The sequence below is a fragment of the Prionailurus viverrinus genome, chromosome E2, assembly GCF_022837055.1.
Source record: "Prionailurus viverrinus isolate Anna chromosome E2, UM_Priviv_1.0, whole genome shotgun sequence".
Taxonomy (NCBI): Eukaryota; Metazoa; Chordata; class Mammalia; order Carnivora; family Felidae; genus Prionailurus; species Prionailurus viverrinus.
Window position 1 is genome coordinate 51,224,786 of NC_062575.1, and position 24,068 is coordinate 51,248,853.

The 24,068-nt window shown below is 57.7% G+C and overlaps 1 protein-coding gene across 5 annotated transcripts; it reads left to right on the plus strand.

Moving 5' to 3' along the window:
* The first annotated feature begins 166 nt into the window (after window positions 1–166).
* CLASRP (CLK4 associating serine/arginine rich protein) lies at window positions 167–23,631 on the plus strand. 5 transcript variants are annotated; one of them, XM_047836183.1, is made up of 21 exons: window positions 167–230; window positions 1,262–1,389; window positions 8,709–8,806; window positions 9,387–9,488; window positions 9,703–9,782; window positions 11,844–11,928; window positions 13,105–13,253; window positions 14,108–14,204; window positions 15,200–15,278; window positions 15,361–15,434; window positions 16,715–16,756; window positions 17,607–17,822; window positions 17,939–18,229; window positions 19,792–20,049; window positions 20,372–20,411; window positions 20,758–20,818; window positions 21,042–21,100; window positions 21,178–21,224; window positions 22,920–23,154; window positions 23,253–23,277; window positions 23,487–23,631. In XM_047836183.1, exons 2-21 carry the CDS (start codon window positions 1,291–1,293, stop codon window positions 23,603–23,605), a joined length of 2,256 nt encoding a protein of 751 aa, XP_047692139.1. In that variant the 5' UTR covers window positions 167–230; window positions 1,262–1,290; the 3' UTR covers window positions 23,606–23,631. The 5 variants fall into 5 exon arrangements, 3 of the variants coding, with proteins under 3 accessions (XP_047692139.1, XP_047692140.1, XP_047692141.1); XM_047836184.1 differs by having other exon boundaries at window positions 23,072–23,154; XR_007147442.1 differs by lacking the exons at window positions 23,253–23,277; window positions 23,487–23,631 and having other exon boundaries at window positions 20,372–20,415; window positions 23,072–23,154.
* The last annotated feature ends 437 nt before the right edge of the window (window positions 23,632–24,068 follow it).

Below are 24,068 nucleotides of genomic sequence, written 5' to 3' on the forward strand. Positions count from 1 at the left end.
TCCGCTTGGGAAACACCCCGGGCCCTCACGCACGAACCCTCCGGGGAGCCCTTGGCTCCGCCTCTCACGCCTCCGTCCTCCAGGCCCCGCCCCTCCTCTTCAGGGCACGCCCTTCGCGTCGGCGGAAGCGCGCTGCGCCACGTTCCGCCCCTCCCTTTCGCGCGGCCTCCCACTTCCGCTTCCGGTGCGGGCCGCGCGCGAGCGCAGCGGTGGGAGGCGGCGACGAGCCGGTGAGTGCAGGCAGCGGGCCCCGACCTCCTGGCTTTCGGGCGGGCGTCAGCCCAGCTCCGCCCTCGTCTCGGCCCTTCCCCGGGGTGCCGTGAGCCTCTGCTCAGCTCCAGCCCCGAGGGCCGCCGGCCCCGCACCCCCTCAGGCCTGCCGCGCCTCAGGCCGCGCCCCTGCCCCCGCGGCGGGCCAGAACTCGCCGCGTCGGACCCCGCCGCTTGCCACAGGCCCCGCCCCTTTGTCAAAAACCTTATCCCGAACCCTAAGGCCCCGACCCGGTCCTCGAGCCCAGTCCAAACCCTGGGGCTCCGCCCCTGTCTGCAAGCCTTGCCCCTCAGCTCAGCCCACCCCCTCCCGTCTGCCCGCTCCGCCTCCGTCGGTCTCTGATCAGATTTTCACCCCCCCCCCCCCGCCCCCGCCACTCAGATTCCTTCTGTAGACCTCAGCCCCACTCTGGTTTTTATTTACAGCACCCCACCATGTTCCCCCTCCGCCCCCGATCGTTGTCGTCTTTCGTCCACGCCTTTCACCTGCCCTCCGTCCCGACCCCCCCCCCCCCCCCCCCCCGCCAGTCCCCTTACAACTACTCTGTTCCCATGAAGTCTTGTCTTGTCTTCACCTGCATTCATACCGTGCCCCGCCGCCACGGGTAACCCCATTTCCGCCCTTCTGCCTCCCTGGAGCTACAGCCCCAGCTGTTTGGGCTCTGCCTCCAGACCTTACATCAAAGGCTCGCTCCCAGCATTCCAAAACCTTTTCATCCTTGATTCTAGCGCCCTGAACTCACGACACTCCTTCCCCGGGGAGGCTCACTCCAGAACCGCCTGGGGGGTTTCCAGAACGCCCAGGGTATTGGCTCAGAGCTGCCAGGGATGCGCCTCAGCATCTGGCGCGCGGTCCTGCAGCCTCCCTTCCCCTCCCTGCAGCGGCGGGCGTTTAGGATCCGGTTCTGTCACCAACTCGTTGGGCGACTTTGGTTCTTCTGCCCCTACGGTTTTTTTACAGCGCGTCTGACGCTCCCCTCTCATCCCCCCAGGTTGAGGCCCCACGCTCGGCCTCACCACGATGTGGCACGAGGCTCGGAAGCATGAGCGCAAGCTTCGAGGCATGATGGTTGACTACAAGAAGAGGGCAGAGCGGCGGCGGGAGTACTATGAAAAGATTGTGAGTAACGGGCCTCATTGTGGGGTGGGGGCTCCCCTGGAGGGCGAGGCCCTGGCCACCCTGGCGAGGTCTGGGCTTGAAAATATGCCACAACAAGGGCCCAGTTTCCTCAAGGGGATGGATAGTCATTTCCCGGGCGTAGTCGTCGGTAAAAACCAGAGGGGTCCTCTCGGCTGTGGCATGCTGCGTTGTTCGGTGCGGGCTCAGTACCGAGCTGGCGTGAGCAGGAAGGAGGAAGGTCTCTGTGACACTCAAAGCAGGCCAGGCAGAAGACCGACCACCTCCCGGCTGCTGTCTTCCTGCTGCATTCGCAGAGCCCAGAAAAGCTCAGCCCTTCTTGAGGTTTGGCTCGGCACCCCGTGGGAGCGCCATCAGTATTCATGAAGCAGACTCTGACCGCTCTCGTCTCCTGTTTGATGCTTCGGTTGCTTTTGGAGAGACCACACTCCCATCCTGTGACCTGAAAGGCCCTTATGGTCTGACCTCTGTCAGCCAGCCAGCAACTTCATCCTCGAGTTGCTCCACTGGGCTTATTTCCATCTCTGTCACCACAGGGCATTGTGCCTGTAATGTCTCCCCTGGCCCGCTTAACTCCTACTTGCCCTTGAGATCCCCCCTCCCCCCGCGCCCAGCTTGAAATGGCACTTGTGTAGTAGGTTCAATTCTGCTGTGAGACGGTATTAATACAGATGTTCCTGTTCACAACTGCAACACTGCTTTAGCGCCCTACCTGGTCTCCTGGCCTTCATTCTTGCCCCGCTCCAATCCATCCTCTTCAGCAGGGCTAGAGAGGTCTTTCTAAAGCACAAGGCTGACCCTGTCCTTCACTTGCCCTGAACTCCTCCATGGCTCCCTAGTGCTCTTGAGAGAAAGGCCAGGCTCCTCAACACAGCCTTCAAGCCTCACGTGGTCTGGCTTTTTGCCACCTACTCCCCCCTTGCCCCTTTAAACTCGTGCCACCCTGCTTTCTGCCTCGTTCCTTTGCTCAAGCCATCTGGCCATCCTTGTTATCTAGGGTGATATTTCTCTGACACAGAAGATGTATAAAGAGTATCAGTTTGTTTCTCAGGATTAAAGAGCCACGGGCCTTTGCATGAGCTCTTCCCATGCACGGCTAACTGCTGCTCGTCCGTCAGCTCTCCCTTCCAAGGAAGTCTTCCCTTATCCCCCATACTCCACCAAGTGTCCCCATAAATGCCATTATAACCCTTGTTCTTCCCCTTAGGGATTTCTTTTTTTTTAATCTAATGCTTATTGATTTTCGAGAGAGAGAGGGAGACAGAGCGTGAGCAGAGGAGAAGCAGAGAGAGAGAGGGAGGCACAGAATCCAAAGCAGGCTCCAGGCTCTGAGCCGTCAGCCCAGAGCCCGACGCGGGTCTTGAACCCACGAACCACGAGATCGTAATCTGAGCTGAAGTCAGACTCTAAACAACTGAGCCACCCAGGCGCCCCCTGGCACACACATAACAACACACGTATCTAGCTCTGTAAGACTGGGGACTGGTTGTATTCAGGTCATCTTTGCATCCTAAGCTTGGGGCCAACAAATATGGCTTGAAAGAATAGATGAGTAGAAATACTAATACTAGTAGTTACCATTTTAATTGCCCCTCAGACACCAGGCTCTGTGAGAAGAGCTTTAGACGCATCCCCGTAGTCATCCATGAAATAGAAGTGCTATTATTGCAGGAAGGGATTCTCTGAGAGCTCCTCACTTGCCTCCTGTCACCCAGGAAGGAACTGGGCGGAAGGGAGAGCCCCTCTCTGGCGGTGTCGAAAAGATTACAACATGACCATGAGGGCAGGGCCTGGGTCTGTGCTGGCCATAGTTGAGGCCCCAGTGTGGGCCAGGGTCGTAATGCTTAGGAGTAAATAGCTGTCCTGAGCTCCAATAAGAGCTCATGGGGTACCAGACCCAGTGCCTACTACATTGGTACATTCTTTCTAGCCCTTTGAGCCGGCCTGGGAGGTTGGTATTGAGGCCTGTGTTAAGGTGATGCTGATAAGAACAGCTAGTCTCTTGAGCACTTGTGTGTTAAACCGCTGGGCTAAGTGCTTGACATGCATTTACGCTTCATCAGATCTTCTCTGTAGTCTTGGGGGTGGTTCTTATTCTTACCTCCATTTCATAGATGAGTGAACTGAGGCTCAGACAGTCATGGTCAACAGTCCTTTAGCAAGAGGGCAGAGCTGGCATTCTAACCAGACTCTGAACCTTGACCTCTCTTAGCACCTCACTTGGGCTTTTACTGCAGAAATACAGGTTCTGAAAGGTAAAGCGACTAGTCCAAGGTGACACAGCCTGGAGGCAAAGTATTAAAATGGTTAAGGCCTTTGAGTTTGAGTCCTCGAGGTCTGGGTTCAAATTCCAGCACTTCCACTTACATACTGCATGACCTTGGGCAAGTAACTGTCTCCCTGAGCTAGTTTCCTTTTTTGCATTTGAAATGATGTATCCTAAAACATTAGTGGTTTAAACAACATAGAAGTTTCTTTCTTTTTCCCCCAAAAGCCCAGAAATAGCCAGTTCTGCTTAAGGACCATATAGTTGTTCACCTGCACATGGATTCTCTTACCAGTGTTGTTTCAAGGTCTAAGAGGGCTGCTTAGGCACTAGCCATCATGTCTGCATTCCATCCAGCAGGAATGAGGAGGGAGGGAAAAGAGGCAAAAGCGCTTATGCCAATTTTTAAGAAAGTTTCTAGATGTTTGCGCACAATACTTGCACTTATCCCACTAGGCAGAAAGTAGCCCCGTGGTCGTGTACAGATGCAAGGAAGGCTTAGAGGCATAGGCTTTATTCTGGATGGCCTTGTGCCAGATGTGTTAGGAGCCTGTTACTATTAAAGGAGGGGGAGTAGATGTTGGCTGCCAGTTAATGGTCTGCCACAAATGGTGGGGGGTGAGCACCTCCCTCACAGGGCTGTTCATTGAGATTGGGCACACAGACCTCAGCGCAGGCTTGCCCAGAGTGACTTACTTGCTCAGTGAATGCTAGCTCTTGCTAGTGAAGTTCTTATCACCAGGTAGAGCTGGAATTGTCATGGTGTGGAGGAAAGAAGGCTGGAGTTGGGTCGTTCTCAAGGCCTGGGATTCCAGGCTCTTTTAGCAGGGGAGCTGCCTGAGCTTTATTTTCCCTCTTGGGACAGTAGTGATCGTCAGCCTCTCTCACTGGGTGACAGGGTAGAAATTCAAGAACAAGGACAGTGTCTGTGGAGTGCTTTATGGTGTGGGCCTGTACAAGCCTCCATTGTCCCCATACGTGAACGTGATCAGCATTCAGAGCTGAGCTGTCACGCTGCGGGCAGTGGCTGGTGGCTGCTTTGGGGAGGGGATGGGGCCGCTCACACGGGTCTCTCATCTTATTCTTGGGCCGAGAGGAGGCTGTGGGGCAAGTGTTGAAGAAGCCTTGGTAGTTTGTGGCCGGCTGAATGGGTGTGTCCACAGAAGGCTGGTTTCTCTGCTCTTGATTTGTCCTCGGTGCCTACTTTCTCTCCCTCCCTGACCTTGGTTCCGTCATTGCTCGCGTCCTTGTCAGGTCTCTTCTTTAATCAGTGGTTTGGATGAGAAACAGAATTCTCTGGTGATAAGAAAACGGGAAATAAACAGTGCTCAATTCAGGCATCTCCTCCAGAAAGCCCCAGGCTGACCACCCCCTCAGCCCCCAATCCCTGCCAGCTGCTGCCCAGGCCAAGTCAAGCATTCCCCTGGGCTCCCCCATCCCCCTGCTGCCCACTCTAGGTCATCACTGTGTGGGACAGGTCTATCCCCGACACTGGACTATGAGCTGTGAGGGGTAGGGCCGGGGCTGTCTCAGTCATTGCCATGGCCCTAGCACAGGGCCTGGCACATAGTGGGTGCCTGCTTATCAGTTCAGTGAATGAATGAGAGTCCACGAACTCCTCTGACTTCATCTGATGCTGGAGGCAGAATAATCCAATGGTTAAGAATAGATTTTTGAGGGGGGGCGCCTGGCTGGCTCAGTTGGAAGAGCATGCGACTCTTGATCTGAGGTCATGAGTTTAAGCCTCACGTTGGGTGTAGAAATTCATTGAATTAAAGCTTGAAAGAATGGGTCTTGGATTTTGAAGAGGTATTTGTACACCCCATGTTCCTTGCAGTATTACAATAGCCAAGATGGGGAAGCGACCTAAAGGCCCGTCTGCTGATGAGGGGATGAAGGAAATGTGGTGGGTCCATAGGGTGGAGTATTGTTCAGCCTTAAAAAGGGAAAAAAATTAAAAAAGGTATCCTGTCACATGCTGCAGCACAGAGGAACCATGAAGACCTGATGCCTAGTGAAATAAGCCAGTCACAAAAAGTGATGCAAGATTCCACGTATATGAGGTATCTGAAAGTAGTCAGGCCCTTAGAAACAGGAAACCGAGGGGCCCCACGGTAGCTCAGCCTGTTGAGCCTCCGACTCTTGATTTCGGGTCAAGTCATGATCCCAGGGTCGTGGGATCGAGCCTTGCGTCGGGCTCCATGCTGTCAGTGCGGAATTCTCTCGGGATTCTTTCTCTCTCCCTCTCCCCCACTCTCAAAATAAATACACTTAAAAGAGGAAACTGGAAACAGAAAAGTGGTTCCCGAGGGTTTGGGGGGAGGAGAAAAGGGGAGTCACTCAGTGGGTATAGACTTTCAGTTTTGCAAGACAAAGAAACTCTAGGGATCAGTCGCACAGCAAGGTGCCTGTGACTTAATGCTAACGTACTCTACGCCTGAAAGTACTTAATGTGGTAGACTTTGTATTCTATGCTTTTTACTAGAAAAAAAAATTACTTTTGAAAAAAGAGTGGATTTGGGGGCAGACCCATTTGGGTTCAAATCCTAGTTCTGCTTGTTACTGGCATGATTTCAAGCCAGTGGGCCTCACCCCTCTGAGCCTCAGTTTACTCATCTGGAGCACTACTAACCTTTGTCCCACAGCTGAGAAGTTTGAGAAAATACGCATAAAATGCTTAGTTCAATGCCTGGCTTTTAGGACAGTTTATTGACTTTCCTAGAATCTCCTAGCAGAGCCAGGCCCCGGACTTAGATTTTCACTCCCAGCCTGATGCTTTTTCCTTCCTTTGGTGCAGGCGCAGCCAGTGGCTTCCCCCTTCCAGTCAGAGTCCCGTTGTAAACAGTGTCCCTCGAGGGCTGTGGGCCCCAGGCATTTGGCCAGGAGCAGACTCAGGGGGGCCGAGGGGGTCTTGGCCAGGGGCCTCACAGGGCTGAGGGAAAAACAAGGGGCTCGGTCTCCTGATCCGCCAGGATTCACTCTCTTCCGTTCTGTCAGTGTTCCCGAGCACCTGCTGTGGGGCAGGCCCTGCTCCCGGCACTGGGGATACGACGCAGAGATCCCTGCCTCGTGGGAGTTAAGCTCTAGAGTGGGAGACAAGTGATAAATGAATGGAAGGTGCAAGACCCAGCGGTAGCAGGTGTTGTGAAGAAAACAGGTGGAGTTGGGGCACCTGCGTAGCTGTGAGTTGAGTGTCTGCCTCTTGATTTCAGCTCAGGTCACGATCCCAGCATTGGCCCTGTGTTGGGCCCTGCACTGAGCATGGAGCCTGCATAAGATTCTCTCTCCCTTTGCTCCTCTCCCCTGTGCGTGCTTTCTCTAAAATAATAAAACAGTGGAGTTCAGGAGAGCAAGAGTAAATACGGGCTTGTGCGGGGAGCTACTTAGAGTTGATGAGGAAGGCTTCTAGAAGGAGGTCAGAAATAAGCGAGGGGGCAAGCCACCTCCTAGAGCCTCTGCAGGCTGAGGGAAGAGTGAGCATAGAGGTCCGGAGCAGAACGTGGGCGAAGTGGTCCAGGAATGGCGTGGAGGCCAGCGCGCCCCGGAGCGGAGCCAGGGGAGAGAGGTCGGAGAGGGATGTGGCCTGATAGGCCTCGGCAGAACCCCCAGGCCCTGTGTGGGAAATGGACTGCGGAGGGCAAGGGGGCCGTCAGCAGGGAGCCCGGGAGGAGGCTGCCAGGGGGTCTGGGGAGGGGAGCTACTGGCTGGACCAGGGTGTGATGAGAGAGGGTTGGACTCTGGGGAGGCGTGGCCAGGAGTGTCGCCGGCATTCAGTGGATAGCCCAGCAGCCCTTCTTGTGGCTCCCGTGGGTTCTGTGATGTGGCACACAGCAGGAGCCCAGCCAGACCTGACACTCGGGAAGCTGGGTAGTGGGAGCTCCGGTGCTAGGTTGTATCCTTTCCTCACACCCTCATGGTGACTTGGGAGTCGTGACCCCCCACACAGTGGCTCAAGCCTGAGGGGCATAGACTCAGGGGACATTGTCCTCTCTGTTGGTACCTTTTTAACAGCTTTATTGAGGTAGAATTCACATACCATGCAGCTCAGCGGTTTCCAGTGTATTCACAGGCGTGCATATCCATCGCCACATTCTAATTTTAGAAAATTTTCATGACCCCAAAAAGAATCCCATACCCATTAGCAGTCAGTACCCCCAACTTCCCACCGCTGGGTAGCTGCTAATCTACTTCCTGTCTCTGTGGATTCACCTCTTCTGGACGTTTCGCATAAATGGAGTCATACAACACGGGCTTTTTGTGACTGACTTTGTTCACTTAACGTTATATTTTCAAGGTTCATCCGTGTTGTAGCACATGTCACTTCTTCATTTATATTGGTAATTTTCCATTGTCTAAATAGACCACGTTTTGTTTATCGATCATCTGTTGATGGATATTTGATTGTTTCCATCTTGGGACTGTTGTGAATCGTGCTGCCTGAATATTTGTGTACAAGTATTTGAATATCTATTTTTAGTTTTTGCGGTGTATCCTCGGGAGTGGAATTGCTGCGTCTTAGGGCAGTAGTTTAACTTTTCAAGAACTTAATTTCTCCATATTCTTGTCAGTATTGTCAATATCTGTCTTTTCCGTTTTAGCTTTCCTAGCGAATGTGAAGCAGTGTCTCGTGGTTCTGATATTTCTGTGATGAGTCGTGACACTGATCTTTTCATGAGCTCACGTGGTCCTGGTGTGTCTTCGAGTCCAGTTCAAGCCACAGTGCTCACACCTGGCTCTGAATGAGTGGGGGGGGAGGTGAATGCTCGAGAGATAACATTTTAGGGGCAGGAGGTCTTGGTACTCTGTACAGAAAGTTGGACCAGAGCTCAGAGCCTTTTTCCACCGTCACAAGGCCCCCTGTCCCTGGAGGTTAGGTGGCTCCCGTTAGTCCTCCCACCCCTGTGCAGCTTAGTTTCCCTCTGAAGTACGGCCCACTTGACATCAGAAGTGAGCCTACTGCTAAGCTTGGTTGCGGAGTGCTGGCAGGGCTTGGAGCTCAGTGGGGTGGTGACCTCCATCCCGTGTACCCCTGCAGAAGAAAGACCCAGCCCAGTTCCTGCAAGTGCACGGCCGAGCTTGCAAGGTGCACCTGGATTCTGCCGTCGCCCTGGCCGCCGAGAGCCCCGTTAACATGTAAGACTGAGCTTGAAGGGCAGGGTCGTGTCTGTGTCTGAGGGCCGGAGGTCAGAAGAGACCGAGGGTATGAATAGACCTTTGGGGACTCAGGCAGGGAACGCTTGCCTGACACGAGAAGGTGACCGTCACTGGCTGAGGAGAGCCAGCAGGGGTTGGGACGGAGGCCCTGGGGTACAGAGGTGGTTGGGGTACTTGGGAATGGGTGAGGCCGGTGCCAGGGGCCCAGATGAAATGGGAAGTGGCTTGCCACAGGGGATGTTTCAAGGTGACCGGGGCTTAGAAAGCAGCCCCTGGGACCTGGCTCAAGTTTCTGTCTCGTTTGTTTCTGTGAATTAGGGCCCTTGTTTCCTCAGGGCCCTATTCAGGCCCTAACCAGGCCAGGAGCCTGAATGTGGATTCGGGGAAATGAGTGAGAAGTGGGGGGGGGGGGGGTGATGGTGGGGTCCATGGCCTGGAAGATCACAGGAGCTGAGGGTCAGGCTCCCAAGTTTGAGGTGACAGGGAATTGACATGGGCACTGGGGACCCTAAAGTCCTTGTTCCCCTAAACTCCTTGCTCCCCTGCTCCCCATTTTCAGGATGCCCTGGCAGGGAGACACCAACAACATGATTGACCGCTTCGATGTCCGTGCCCACCTTGACTACATCCCCGACTACACCCCCCCGCTGCTCACCACCATGTAAGCAGCTTCCCTACGGCTTGCCAGACAGGGAGTCCGACCCTTGCTGCCTCTTCTTCCCCAAACCCTTGCCTGCCCATCACCTTCCTGGGAAGGAGTAGGTGTGCTGGTGGGGAGCCTCCCAGCCCAAGCCCAGCTCCTCATCCAATTCCTGCTGGCTTGGGGTGGGGCCTGCCCTCCCCCTCTCGTCTCAACATCTTGACCTCCTCCAAAGCTCCCCAGAACAGGAGTCGGACGAGCGGAAATGTAACTACGAGCGCTACCGAGGCCTGGTGCAGAACGACTTTGCTGGCAGTGAGTGAGCTGGGGTGCGGGGAGTGGGTTGGGAGTCCATGCAGATGGAAACACCGGTTTTACCCCAGTGGTTTCTCCTAAGGGACCTGGGGTTTGCTCCCAGCTGTCTCCCTCCTGGGCCTCCGTCTCTGGACCCAGTACAGTGCTATCTGCTGGGTGAGGTGGTCCTGTTGAGGTCACTTCCACATCCCATGCCTTCTGCCTCTGTGGTCTTTTTTCCTGAAAAATTGGGGAAAATAGCAAGAACACATTGTTTCCCTGTGTGATGTTCACCCTGCTTGTTTGGGTCGGAATGTCACTTTTAAAGAGGAAACGTGTTTTAGGAATTGTTTAGAAATATATTAGAGTTTAACAATCTGCCCAGCATTTGTATACATTTGTATATGTCTGGTATTGTTCTCTGAGCCGTCACCACTGCTGTTTTCACAAATGAGAAAATGGAGGCTCAGATTTCTTCCCACTCTGGGCTTGCCCAGGGATATTCGGACCCTGAGTTTTTTATCTGTATTATCTCATTATATCTGATTACATCTGCACAATCACCTAGGGGTGGTACCCATTTTACAGACAAGTATGTTGAGGCTCAGGAGTTGGTGGGAACACTGTCTAAGGAGCTGGGATTCTTACCCTACCCTTAACCACTGCTGCCTCCTGGTGGACAACTCTGAGCTTTAGCTCACCCCCTGAGACGGGCTTTGAGACTTCCCCTTCCAGGGCTTCCCTGTTGAGTTTTAAAGAGAGGACAGGCCCACATGCAAGTCCCTCAGCCTGGCGGGCCTTGCTGTCCCCCACCCAGAGAAGGGTGGTGATGTTGGTTTTTGTCCCCCAGGGTGGGTGTAAAAGTTTGGGGAGGGATGTGTGAAGGCCCAGCACCGAGCCTGGCACAGTCAGCCACTGCCGTGGGTTTGGTATGCCCTTATTTTTTTTTTTTTTTTTGTTTCTAAGGTAGACATTTCAGCATCTCTGAAATCAAAGATTGCCAAAATTCTAGCAACTGATGAGGTGTTAGAGTCCGGGAGATTTATCATCCCTTTTTGCTTTCACCAGAGGTCACAAGGGTTGTTGGTGATGGAGTCAGAGTTTCCTTTTGTTCTGACTCCTCACTCGTTCATTGCCACAATTCCTGAGCACCTGAGGTACATCACATGCTCCTCTGGGGCCAGGGGGTCTCCTTAGGGAGAGGGCAACAGCCACATAGTCACCAGAGTGGGTGGTGATTGCAAACTCTAGCACACAGTGGGCCATTCTCTGAGGTCCTTGACTGAGGCTAGGGTCAGGGAGGGGTGGAGAGGAGCTCTCTGGCAAGGAGAGTCCTGTAGGGGGGGTGGAGGTAGGTACTCTGTGGGGACAGGGCGAAGGCCTATGTGGCTGGAGTAGGGAGAGCGAGGCACCTGCATGAGATAGGCCAACGGGGCCCTTTCTCGCCATGGGCAGGAACCAGAGTGGTCACTGGAGCAAGGGACAGTGCTGCGGCACCTCCAGGCTCGCCCGGCCCATCCACCTGACTTTTTGGGTAGTAGAGCTGACGCCCAGGGGAAGGGGGCTCGCCCAGGGCCCCACGCCCAGTCGGGAGCATGTGTTTCATTGCAGGGAGCATCAGGGAAGTCTCTGATACAATGCTGAGCTCCCCAGTTAGGTGTTGTGGGTAAGTGAGAGCCCAGATGGCTCTAAACACATCATTTAAACTTGAGCCACAGTGAGCCACCTGGCAGAATAGCCCGTGGAGTCCAGGTGACATCCAGCGCTCAGGATAAGCCTGTGGTTCTGAAGGACCCAACCCGAGGCCTCCCTTCCGGGGATCAGTCACGTGGCCCGGGTACCAGGTGCTCAGCTCACTCCTACAGCAGAGGAAACGAGGCAAAGAGCAGTTAGGTCCCTTTACCTTGGCAAGGCCACCTGCAGTTGTGTGTCCTCTCCACACGGTTTATGATGATCCGTAAATCGGTGACTCTGTCCCTGGCTGTGCTTGGGTTGTACCCACCCTCCTACCCGCCACTGCACACACATGTGTCCCTTGCTTCCTGGATTCCCGGTGACCCTGTCCACTCTGCCTCGCTGCAGTCTCCGAGGAGCAGTGCCTGTACCAGATCTACATTGACGAGTTGTATGGAGGCCTCCAGAGACCCAGTGAGGATGAGAAGAAGAAGTGAGTTGGGTGTCGGGGGAGGCAGGAGGACTGGGAGCCCCACCAGCACGGCCTCATCCAGCTTGTCCACGTCAGTGTCCCCAGAGTCGGGGCCAGTGCTTGGCACACGGTGGGCGCCCACTTAGTAGGAATTTAGAGGAGGAAGTGGTGGCCAGAAGCAAGAATTTGCTCAGAAACCCCTGCCTTGAGTTTCCAGCTTGCAGCGCCGTGGGAGGTGCCATTGGTTGACCCGGCCCGGGTTTGAGTCCTGAGCGTGAGGACTCCCTCTCCGAGCTTTGGCGTGCTCCCCTATGTGACAGGCTAACAGGGGTCCCCTCTGTTTGCGGGCGATGGAGCTTATGGACGGCCTGTCCCGTGCTTGTCCTTCAGTAAGCGGGTGCTCAGCAGCAGCCAGTGTCACTGTGGACGGGGCCTTCTCAAGCCGTGTCCCTCGAGAGGAAGGGCGGGGCCTTACCTGGAGCTGCTGCTGGCTCAGGGAGGTCCTCAGCTGGCTGTGTCGCTGCTCTCTGCGTTTCCTCTGCCCGGGCAGCCTCGTGCCCTCCAGGGCAGCGCTCAGCCCGCTTGTCTGCGGCGGTCCTGGGCCCGACTCCTCCCCTCCTGCTGCTGAATCTTCCCCTTTGTGATCCTGAGCGCTTGCTGCTTCCTTCCATCTGCAGTTTCCGCAGATGTAATGGAAGCTTTTTGATGACTGATCTTTACCCAGGAGCCTACTTTCAGGAGAAGGCTGGCACTAGAAGGGCGGCAGGGAATGTTGACTGCTTTCATTCAGCGACAGACATGCACCAGGCCCCTCCTCTGCTCTGGCAAAGCTGGGGCATATTGTTACCCAGGATAACTGGGTCCTGCCGTCTCGGGCTCAGACTGCTGGCGGGGAGACAGATCTGTCCCCCGACAGTAATGATCCAATGTGGGTGGGGCTGAGGAGCTGAGGATGGTGCTCGACCCTGCCTGGGGGAGGACTTCCTGGTGTGTTGGAACTGGAGTCTGGGGGAAGAGGGAGGGGTTGTGGGAGGCAGGCGCAGAGGGTCCTAGGCTGAGGGAGAGCACGTGTGAGGGCCTGGAGGCAAGGGCACCCTTGAGAGGTCAGAGTGCAGGGAGTCAGTGTGCCCTCGAGGCTTGGCTCTGGGCCGCGCCCTGCCCTTGGCCTTCCTGGCTCACGGGCTCCCCCGGTCCCAGGCTGGCGGAGAAGAAGGCTTCCATTGGCTACACCTACGAGGACAGCACCGTGGCCGAGGTGGAGAAGGTGGCGGAGAAGCCAGAGGAGGAGGAGTCGCCAGCTGAGGAGGAGAGCAACTCGGACGAAGATGAGGTCATCCCCGACATCGGTGGGGTCCCCTCTCTGCCCTCCCCCACCCCGCAGTCCCTGGCATCGTTTTCGTGTCTCGTTCCTCACCCTCTGTGGGGCGCCCTGCACTTACGAGCCCTGTCTCTCCCGCCCCCGCTCTGGGGCGCTCCAGCCTCTGCCGTCCTCCCTGTCTCACTCATGTGCTCCTCTTTGTAGGCCTCCCTCTCTGTACGTGTCGTCTCATTTCTAGGACCCTGCTCTTATGATACTGTCCCCACCTAGGCTCTGTCTCCGTTCTCTTCTACTTGGTCAGCCTGTCTCCCTGTTTTTCTCTCCCCTCTGGAAAACAAGTGTTCATTCAGTTCCAGAGTCATCCCTTGCCGCCCCCCACCCCCCAGCACTGCTGTTCACCCCCTACCCAGATACCCATGGCTCCAGCCAGCTACCCGTTTCCCCTCCTCAGCCAGCTGCTGCTTGTCACACACATGTAAGGGGTCCATCCTACCTTCCACTTATTCATGGTGCATCCAGCTCCTGAAAACCCATGACCTCCACCCCCTGCCTCCTGCCCACTTAGATCTTTACCCACCCCCGTCCCCCTTCGCGTATCCTGCATCGCTGCCTCCGCTTGTCTTGCTCGTCCGTCCCGGTACTCTGCATTTGGACCCTCATCCATTGCGTTGCCTCTCCCCCGCCCCTTGCCCTTCGTTGTGCTCGCCTCTGGCCAAGCCCCGTGCCGGCTTGGGGATGCTGAGATGAGCTGACTCGTTCCCTCCCTGCAGAGGCCTGCAGTCTGGTGGGCGTCCCCTCGTGCCCCCGCCTCCTGGGGCACTGCCCCTTCTCCCCGGTCCTCTCACTCGGCTTTGGTCCCTGACGGCCTTTCTCTTGGTGCAGACGTGGAGGTGGACGTGGACGAACTGAACCAGGAGCAGGTGGCAGATCTCAACAAACAGGCCACGACCTATGGCATGGCCGACGGTGACTTTGTCAGGTGAGGCCCGCTGGCTGGTTCTCCCCACTCCGGACCTGGCATTTGTCATTACCCCTGCTACCAACGGCCACTTTATTCGTGAGCGCTAGTGTGCCTGGCCCCGTGCCGGGGGCTTCACACACACGGACTCCTGAGCTTGTGGGATGGATACTCACGACCGGGCCTTGCCTGTGCAGAAACTGAGGCTGCGCCCAACTCCGTGTGACTTTGGCCATCTGACCCCTAAAAGCTCACGGGGCTCTTGGGCCTGGTGGACAGCACCCTCTGGTGGAGAGGCTTCATTCACTGGATTCACTTACTTGCTCTTGCCGAATGGAGCCTCTTCCCCTGAGTCCCACCCTGTGCAGATCACATAGAACAGTCCCAGCTAACAGGATTGAGTCCGAATCTGAATGATCCTGTCTGAACACAGCACCCTCTGCCCAGAACCCTCCATGACCACCCCGTCACTCGGGCAGCCAGAGTCCCCACCATGGCCACGAAGTCTTACCTGTCTGGTCCTCTGCCTCTCTTCCCACTCTCCGCCCCCAGCCTCCGTGGCCTCCTTACCCGCGAGCCATCCCCCCGACCAACTTTAGGCCACCGTGCTGTTGGCCACTGTGCTGGCTTCTGTGTGGCTTACTCCCCGAGGCTGCTGCTTAGCCCTCCCTTTCTCTGCGTGGCTTCTCTGACCTCCCTGTCGAAAGCTGTAGCAGATTCTACCAGTCCCCTGGCACTTTCTTCCCCCTTCTACAGTCAAGGTTGTCACCATCTAACCTAATACCTCGGTCATTGTCCGTCTGTCCCCAGAACGTAAGCCTGTGAGGGCGAGGATTTTTGTTTGTTTTCAGTGCTGAATCACCAACGTGTAAAATAGCGTTTGCACGCAGTAGGTGCTCAATAATAGTGCTGAACGAGTGAGAGACTCCAGGATGGCACGGGATCCCTCGCTTCCTGCGACAGCCCTGTTTGTGGCCTGCCCACTCCTCCATTGTCACCGTCCTCTCCTTCCACAGGATGCTCCGGAAAGACAAGGAGGAGGCGGAGGCGATCAAACATGCCAAGGCTCTTGAGGAAGAGAAGGCCATGTATTCGGTGAGGGCCGGGTCGGGTGGGGGCAGGGGTGTGCGTCAGGGAGGGCATAGCCCTCACCGGCCAGGTGCCCGTCCTACTCCAGGGCCGTCGCTCCCGGCGCCAGCGGAGGGAGTTCCGGGAAAAGCGACTAAGGGGCCGCAAGATCAGCCCACCCAGGTAGGTCGGGTTCTCCCCTGTGCCCTGCCAGCCTCATTCTTTCTGGGCTCTGGGGGAGGGGCTGGGGCTCAAGGAGACTCTTTGGGGGCACGCTTTCGTTTGTGGACAGAGTCCTCCTAGTGAGGCAGTAAATGGGAAAGATTCAGAATAGGAGTGGCTGAGGGGCGTGTGGACGCCCTCTCCTGCCCTGCCAGCCACTCCCCGTACCCTGCTGGACTTGGGACTCTTGCCAGGCATCCCAGACACCTGTGGGGAGGTGGTGTGGAGTAGCTGAGGGCAGAGTCACGGGGAACAGGCCTGTCCCTGAAGTCCTGCCTGGTTCTCCTCCTGGGCTGTGTCCTTGTCAGATTTGGGGCAAGTGACTTCTCTCTATCTTCGGTTTCCTCCTTTGGAAAAGAGGCATTGTCCTCTCCCAGGATTGGGGGCGAGCCAGTGCCCACTTTGAGGCCTGGGGCGGGTTTGGGTGAGGCAGAGGTGGGGTGTGGAGAGCCCACCTAGTCCAGCGGCCTCGAGATGAGCCTGCTGCAGCTTCTTAGCCCTGGAGGTCGCGGGCAAACCCATGCCGCTTTTTGCTGTGTCTCCTCCCCCCAGGGAGGGTCCTTGAGGGGGGCTGTGAGGGTTAAACAGCCTCTTGTGGGTTCCCAGGGCTTGGTGTGGGGTCTGGAAAGGGTTCCTCAACAAGCTGCATGCATTCTTGCTGTCCCCATTCTCCCCTAGAGGTCGCCAGTGTAGTGCATGAAAGCATGCGCTCAGGGTCTTAGGGCCTAGCTGTGGATCCCAGCTCCTTCATTTAGGAGCTGTGTGATGCTGGGCAAGTGACTCTCTATCTCTGGACCTCAGTTTCTTCAGCTCTGAGGTGTGAATGATTACATTACCCGTGGCAGAGTTGTGAAGCAGTTGAGGTAGCTTTTCTAGTTTTATTGTTGTCATTAACAAGCCAGGACCCAGTTAGCAGAATCAAGGACTTGGGAGTGGCAGGAGGGACACTTCAGTCTAGGGTCAGAGCCCAAGCAGGATTGAGGCCGCTGAAGTCCTTGTTGTTCAGGGTCAGGAGGGGCCCAGGACATTCACTGTTCGTGGTGTGTGGCCGAGGTTCAGGCTTTGGACACACCTAAGGCGAGGCGGGCAGAGGGATCAAGGTAGGGCTCGGAACCTGGCCGCAGCCGCCTCCTCCATGGACCCAGTACCTGGCCTTGAGTGCCTTGGTTGGGGGAATGGGTGCAATTCCGTGCCCACTCAGATGCCCGGTCCCTGCTTGTCCCGCCCCATTCTCTCCACAGCTACGCCCGCCGAGACAGCCCCACCTACGACCCCTATAAGCGGTGAGTTTCCAGGGCCCAAGGAAGGGCAGGGCTGGGGAGGAGGGGCGGGGCCACCCTGTAGGCTGCTCTGAGACCTCAGACTGGCACCTGGTGTCACCTGTGGGTCTGAATCATTTTTCTGTTTTTCAGAATGTTACTCTGCTTTCCCAGTTTTTTTTTTTTTCCTTTAAACGTGAACCTTCTTTGATCTTCTGATTTAAACACAACGCGGTTGTGTGTTAAAAATCACCAAGCGTGATAGAAAACCCTGACATAGAAATCAGAAGTCTCTTTGATCTAAACTGCCAGAAATAACCAGTGAGAAATATGGCCCAGAAGGGCCTGGCCTTGCCCATGTGTGTCTTCAGGATGTGGGAGTAGTTGGGGCAGGGGCCTTGAGGTTGGACGGACATCAGTCTGACCCCCGTACGCTTTTCAGGATGCAGAGGGAGGGACCTGCCTCTCTGGCCTCATGGAAGAATAGGGAAGGTGAGGCGTGTGCCTTTCGGTACAAGGTCTGGCACAGGCAAGCGCTTGGTACAGAGGAGCTGTTAGGGACGTAGGTAGTTTTCCTTTGTGATGATGGAATTCAACCACACTTAACGTTTCAGAACTTGTTTGAAAGCTACGTTGAGGAGATCTTTCTGGATCTGTTCATTGCCTTTTAACAGTTCCATGAGATCGATACGTTTTTCTGTCACTCATTTTCTCACTTTGAGGAGGCTCCGTGGTTGGGAGTCAGACCCTTAACAAAGCTGAGTTTCTCATCTGAGCTTCTCACCGTCCTCGTCTGTGGCTCTGTGCCGTGTTTACTTAGCCAGGGGGCTCCCGGGGAGCCTGGCAATTGAGCCCCCTCCTCCCTGCCCTGTAGGTCACCCTCAGAGTCCAGCTCCGAGTCCCGCTCCCGCTCCCGCTCCCCGACCCCAGGCCGTGAGGAGAAGATCACGTTCATCACCAGTTTTGGGGGCAGCGATGAGGAGGCAGCCGCAGCAGCGGCTGCAGCAGCCGCATCAGGGGCCACCACAGGGAAGCCCCCCGCGCCCCCCCAGCCCGGCGGCCCCGCACCGGGACGTAATGCCAGCGCCCGGTCGGTAACGCTCACGCTGCCCGTCCTACGCCCCCGGCCACCGTGGGGGGGACCCAGGGCAGTGGGGGGCCACGGCCCAGGCCCATGCTGACCGGCCCTCCGTGCCCCGCCTGCAGCCGCCGCTCCTCCTCCTCCTCCTCCTCCTCTTCTTCTGCCTCGAGGACCTCCAGCTCCCGCTCCAGTTCCCGCTCCAGCTCCCGCTCCCGCCGTGGCGGGGGCTACTACCGTTCTGGCCGCCACGCACGCTCCCGCTCCCGGTCCTGGTCCCGCTCCCGGTCCCGCTCCCGGCGCTATTCTCGGTCCCGTAGCCGTGGCCGGCGGCACTCAGGTGGGGGCTCCCGAGACGGACACCGGTACTCCCGTTCACCCGCCCGGCGTGGTGGTTACGGGCCCCGGCGCAGAAGCAGGTGCGTGAGGCTGGCGTGTGTGTGTGTGTGGGGGGGGTGGGCATGGCCCGATGTCAGCGAGACCAGGCTCTAGGGGACCAGGCCACTGCTGTTTTGTGGGGAAGCACTCGGTTTGCAGAGGGAGGCATGTGCCATCTGTTCTCCGTGTGTGGTGACGTGGGATGGAGCACAGCCACATCCTCGGGGATGCAGTGGGGACAGGAGACTGAGCTGCTCCTCTCCTGGGGAGTCCCCAGGCCAGTTCCGGTCGGGGGGATTGTGTCTGGGGTGGTACGTGGACACTCCAGGGTGCCCTTTGGTTTGCACTGGGGACCTGGCTGACCTTTAGGCCTGGGGTACTCTGGGCAGAGAGGTGCTGCTGCTGAGGCAGGAAGTGAAGCATCTGGGGACTGGAATGTCCTTCCTGGGCTCTGACCCGGTGGGATCAGGGCTGCCTGTGTGCAGGCAGCATGGCTCAGCCTGCGGGAGTGTGGGCTGTGGAGCGTCTGCCTGGCTTTAAATCCTGGCCCTGCTGGTAGACTTTCAGGGCTTCGTGTTTCTCATCCGTAAAATTAGGAGAGTGTTGCTCTCGCTGAGTCGGCGGGAAGGTGTGACAGGTAACGCAGGGGACTGGTCCACTGGGGCCCTGGCGTTGGGGGAGCGCTTCTTCCGTCAGCACTGTCACCTGTCCTGTGGCGTGCATCTCCACGTCAGCCGCCTACAGGGGCTGGTGTCTGAAATAAAGGGGCCAGGTGGGCCCCGGCGGACAGGGGCGCACGCGTCCCGTCGAGTCGGGTTGTTGGCTGTGCAGCAGCAGGTCCGGTGTTGTTCTGTCTTGTGGTTTCTCGAGAGAAGTTGAGAGTCTGGATTTTTAAAGAGTAGTTCGTTTTCTCAGTGTCGTCAACGAGTTTGAGTTTTGTGAAAACTCGGACAGCTCCTTCTGGACAGAATCAGTGTGTAGTGTGGATTTGGCTTCCGGATGGTTCTCTGTAGCCTGACCCAGGGTGACCACGGGAGAAAGGCTGGGGTTGGAGGAAGGGGGCCTGGCCACATCTTGAATGCCAGTCTGAGGGTGAGCCATCGCCAAGGAGCCCCCAGGGTCCTGAGCAGAGGAGGGATGGGGCTACATGTCCCCAGAGTGGGTCTCGCGGGATCTGTGCTCTGGATTGGTGGGGAGAGTGGGCACGCAGGTAAGGAGGTGCTGAGGGTGTAGGTGGGGTCACAGCCCCTGGGCGCCCAGAGCTGGGCACGGTGAGTAAAGGGGGGAGCCGGCCAGCCACGTCCCACCCTCCCAGAGGTCACCTCCCAGGGAAGTGGGTGAGAAGGTGTCTCATGAGCGAGAAGTGAGGAGCCATTTTAGGGCGGTCGTATCTGGAGGGTGGTCTCTGTGTAGACACCGAGCAAGGCCAGGGGGCAGCCGAGGAGAAGGCAGCTGGAGAGAAGCGGGTGATGGCACCTGGACCTACCGTAGGGCCTGGTGGGGATGGCTGTCGACTTGGAGCCCAGGCGGGGGTGTGCGGGGGGGGGCTCCGTGGCTCCTCACGGCCCCTCTCTGGCCACCCCCCCCCCCCCCGTGCCCCTAGGAGCCGCTCCCGCTCCGGGGACCGGTACAGGCGGGGCGGCCGGGGCCCCCGGCACCACAGCAGTAGCCGCAGCCGCAGCAGCTGGTCCCTCAGCCCGTCCCGCAGTCGCAGCCTGACTCGGAGCCGCAGCCCCAGCCAGAGCCGCAGCCGCAGCCAGAGCCGCAGCCGCAGCCGCAGCCAGAGCCACTCGCCATCGCCCCCAAGGGAGAAGCTGACCAGGCCGGCGGCGTCCCCTGCTGTGGGCGAGAAGCTGAAAAAGTGAGCGGGGGCAGGGGGGCTGGGGGAAGACAGTCGTCAGCCTCAGGCAAGGTGGCCGAGCCCCACCGTTCTCTTTCTGAAGAGGGCTTGGTCCTGCCTCGGGGGGTCTGAGGGGCACGTGGCCCCAACTTGGGAGGGTAGATCTGAGGGGCGTCCGAGGAGTCGCAGCCCTACCTCGGATGAGGGTTTAGGGGACACGGCCCCTGTCTCGAGAGAGCCGAGAGGCACAGTGTCTCCTCGGGGGCGTCCGAGGCCCACTGCCCTCAGACGGTCCCGGGGTTGCCTGGGGTCAGAGGTGGCAACCGTCCTTTCCTCCTCTCAGGACCGAACCTGCCGCTGGTAAAGAGACAGGAGCTGCCAAAGTCAGTAAGAATTTGGAACTCGCCCGTCTAATTCCCGCCAGCAGCAGTGCCCGAGAGCTGGGCCCGGTGGGCCTGCAGGGGGGGGCCCGGGGGGAAGTCGGGAGATCTAGCCCTGGGGTCGAAGGGGGCTGGGAATGCTCTGCCCCGTGAGATCTGCGTCCCCCTCCCCTCCTCACTGTCCAGCGGGGCTCCAGCCGTCCCCAGGCTTCCCAGACCCTCGTGGCGGGCATCTGCGGCCTGTCCCTCCTCCCCACGCGCCCCCGCAAGACCCAGGCTCTTGGATGAGGTAGGTTGTTGGAGCTCCGGACACCCACCCCCTCTCCCGCCTCTTCTCCCCCTTCCCCAGCCCAAGCTGACGCCACAGGAGAAGCTGAAGCTGAGGATGCAGAAAGCACTGAACAGGCAGTGTATGTCCCACCACGTGCGCCCGGTCTCCCCGGCCCCTTTCCAGCGTCCTGTGGGGGAGGCCCTGCCCTTCCCTGCACGGGCGGGCATCAGCGTGCGTGCGGTTCTGCCACCACGCTAAGGGCCTTGGCCGTCCGGTGGGCCTCTCCGGGCTCAGCTTTGGCATCGGGAGAGGGGGGGCTCTTGAGGGCACCCCTCAGCGATCGTGTCCCTCTTTCACTACAGTCAAGGCGGATAAGAAGGCAGCGCAGGAGAAGATGATACAGCAGGAGCATGAGCGCCAGGTAGGAGTGAGACTGAGGAGTGGGGGCGGGACAGGGGGTGCCAGCCGGGCCCGCCCTCACAGCCATCTCTGCCACAGGAGCGGGAAGACGAGCTTCGAGCCATGGCCCGCAAGATCCGCATGAAGTAAGACCATCGCACTCCTGCCTCTAGGTCACAGCCACCCGCTCGTGGGCTGCCCAGCGTTCTCAACCGCCTGGTCCCTAGCTAGAGCCCTGTGGTCTGCTCCAGCCCTAGGGGTGGAAGGCAAAGTGCCCGCCTGGCCCTCAGTGTCCTCCCTCTGTCCTCGGCTTTTGTGCTGCACCTGCTGTGTCTCCTCCTGGCTCTGCCGGCCCCGGAGCACAGAGCCTCTGCTGTTCCTTTGCCTGGCTTCATTTGTGGGGGGGTTCCCGGAGGGGGGCTCCCTGACTGTCCTATCTGGAGTAGCACCCCAAAATGCTCCATCCCCCAAGGCCGCTGTGTTTTCTTCAGAGTACTAACCCCCACTTGGCACGTGCTGTTCTGTTATCTCGCTTACTAGTTGATGTCCCTCAAAGTGAGAGATGAGGACAGGTTCGGTGCTGGGTCCCTGCTGTGTGCTCAGCCCCCGGAACACAGAAGTGGTGCTCAGTAGGCCAACCCCGTGGTGGCTTCCTCTTCTCCCCTTCTGTTCCTCAACTCGTCACTGCAGAGTGGACAGGCTCGGGGCCTGGGTCAGACAGACGTGAAGTCTAGTTCCAGCTCTGCCTCTCTGTGACCGTGTGACCCCAGGGGTGGTTGCCAGCAAGTTCCTCACTTCAGATGTTTTTTCATTTTTTTTTTTTTTTTAATTTATTTTTGAGAAGGTGGGGGGAGGAGAGAAAACACAAGCGGGGGAGGGGCGGAAAGCAAGGGAGACCCGGAATCTGAGGCAGGCTGTGCTGACAGCTCAGAGCCTGACGCAGGTCTCAAACCCACGAACCACAAGATCATGAGCTGAGCTGAAGTCCAGTGCTTAACTGAGCCACCCAGGCGTCCACTCCTTTTTTTTTTTTTTAAATTATTTTTATTTATCTTATTTCACTTAAAACCTCATTTCATACTCTGCAGCCAGGACAGATCTCGGTGACGACCTCACAGGGTAGCTCAGGGATCAGTGCTCGGAACCCGTAGGCCTGCTCGCTCGGGGCCAGCGTGCAGAACCAGAGATCTAAGTGCTCAGTGTTGGCGAGGAGGAGAGTCCGTCGGTGGCAGGGCCATGTTTCTCTCTGGTTCCACTCGTACTTGATGTGGGTCCTCAGACAAGCAACTTCACCTTTGAGCGGGGACTCTCCACTTCCTCTCCGGGGGATCCTTCCATGGGGCTTCCAGCGCAGTCCCTAGCATGTCAGAAGTCTGCTCGTCGTATTCGTCACTGTGGTTTGCTTTTTGCGAGCCCATCACGTGTGCCTCTGAGGACGCTGCCTGCTTGTCAGGTGGGGGAGTAGAGTGCCCAGGGACTCGGCGTTGTGGCCAGTTCTGATCCTGCCTCTGCCACCCCCAGCTGCGGGCCTTTTTCCTGTCTGGGCCTCCGTCTGCTCGTCTGCTAAATGAGGATGGAACGGTTGTCCCTCCTTACAGGCTTGTTGGCTGGATTCACTGAGTAGAAGGGGCCCAGTCCCCGACTTTATGACAAAGGCTGGTAAAGCACGTAGTGTGTGAGTCCCTGTGTTTTGAGACCACCTAAGCTGACGGGAAGTGGCCAAACTTTCCAGTTCTGTGTGTGTGTTCAGCAGGCCTTTCAAAGCCAGGCCGACTGACATTCCAGTCCTGGCTCTGCCCAGCCTGTTCCCTCTGAGCTCAGTGTTCTCATTTCCGATCAAGGACGGCAGCAGTACCTGCCCTTGGGTTTACCCTGCCCTTGGACTGGGATGTTGGAAGCACCTGCCCCGGGCAGGCAACCCAGCCCGCCCTCAAGTTCAGCATTCTCTCCGCGTGCTCATGCCTTCCCCTGGGTCGCCTCCCTTTCTCTGCAGGGAGCGGGAACGCAGAGAGAAGGAGAGAGAAGAATGGGAACGTCAGTACAGCCGGCAGAGCCGCTCACCCTCCCCCCGTTACAGTAAGTATCCCCACGGCCGCCGCTGGATGCCGCGTCGAAGTCCAGCCCTGGAGCCCCGTCCCTGGGCGTGTGTGTGCTTTGTTCTCTTTTCTTTCCAGGTCGAGAATACAGCTCTTCCCGAAGGTAAGCAAGCCAGCCCCGCTCCCTGGAACATGACGTCCCTGCCTCGATTCTCCATTCCCTCTCTGTACCCCTCTGCGTGTGGAGGCTGGCCTGGTCCCGTTAGCGCCCCTCCCTCCGCAGCTCGCTCCCGGGTCACGGGTGCGTGTGCGTGTGCATGCAGTGTGGCTGCTTCACCCAGCCCTCACGGGGTCCCTCCTTTCTCTCTCCAGGCGCTCAAGGTCGCGATCTCGAAGTCCCCATTACCGACATTAGGCAGAAGTGTGGGGGGCTGGGGGGTGGGGTGAGGGCTCAGGCTGTGATGCTGCTGGTTTTATCTCTAATGAAATAAAATCACTCGCTATTTAATTCCCTTTACCTGGCCTCGGTGTCATCTGTGTGGTCCGTGTCCAGCCACCTGGGATAGCTGGGGAGGAAGCTGGTTGGGTCTGGGGACAGGAGCCAACGCTAGGAGCCCACGTGGCAAGTCCTGCCCACACCTGGGTGTCTAGGTGGCGGCTCCTTGTTCATCAGAAGTGCTTCTGCTGCAGTCCGTGAGGGCAGGGGCACGATCAGTGGGGATCTGTGGGGACGGGCCTGGACCGGGCATGTGGAGGACGGGCCAGGACTTTGCCCAGGGGCCTCTGGTGACAGGTCCGGGCTTCTCCCCACCCTCGTCTCGGCCCCTGCCCTGGCCTCGCCCACACTGGGAACCGGGAGCACGGCTTTCTGTGCCAGTCTTGCTGCGCCTGGGGCACTGGGGGCTGGCCTTTCCCCTCACCCCCTCACTGCAAACCGGTCTGTCCAGCCGTCCA

What these genes read in the sequence shown, in the direction of transcription:
- CLASRP (XM_047836183.1), top strand. Translation starts at nt 1,291, where the DNA reads ATGTGGCACGAGGCTCGGAAGCATGAGCGCAAGCTTCGAGGCATGATG. An exon ending in GCCGAGAGCCCCGTTAACAT is followed by an intron (nt 8,807 to 9,386) that starts GTAAGACTGAGC and finishes CCCCATTTTCAG; the next exon opens with GATGCCCTGGCAGGGAGACA. An exon ending in TGAGGTCATCCCCGACATCG is followed by an intron (nt 13,254 to 14,107) that starts GTGGGGTCCCCT and finishes CTCTTGGTGCAG; the next exon opens with ACGTGGAGGTGGACGTGGAC.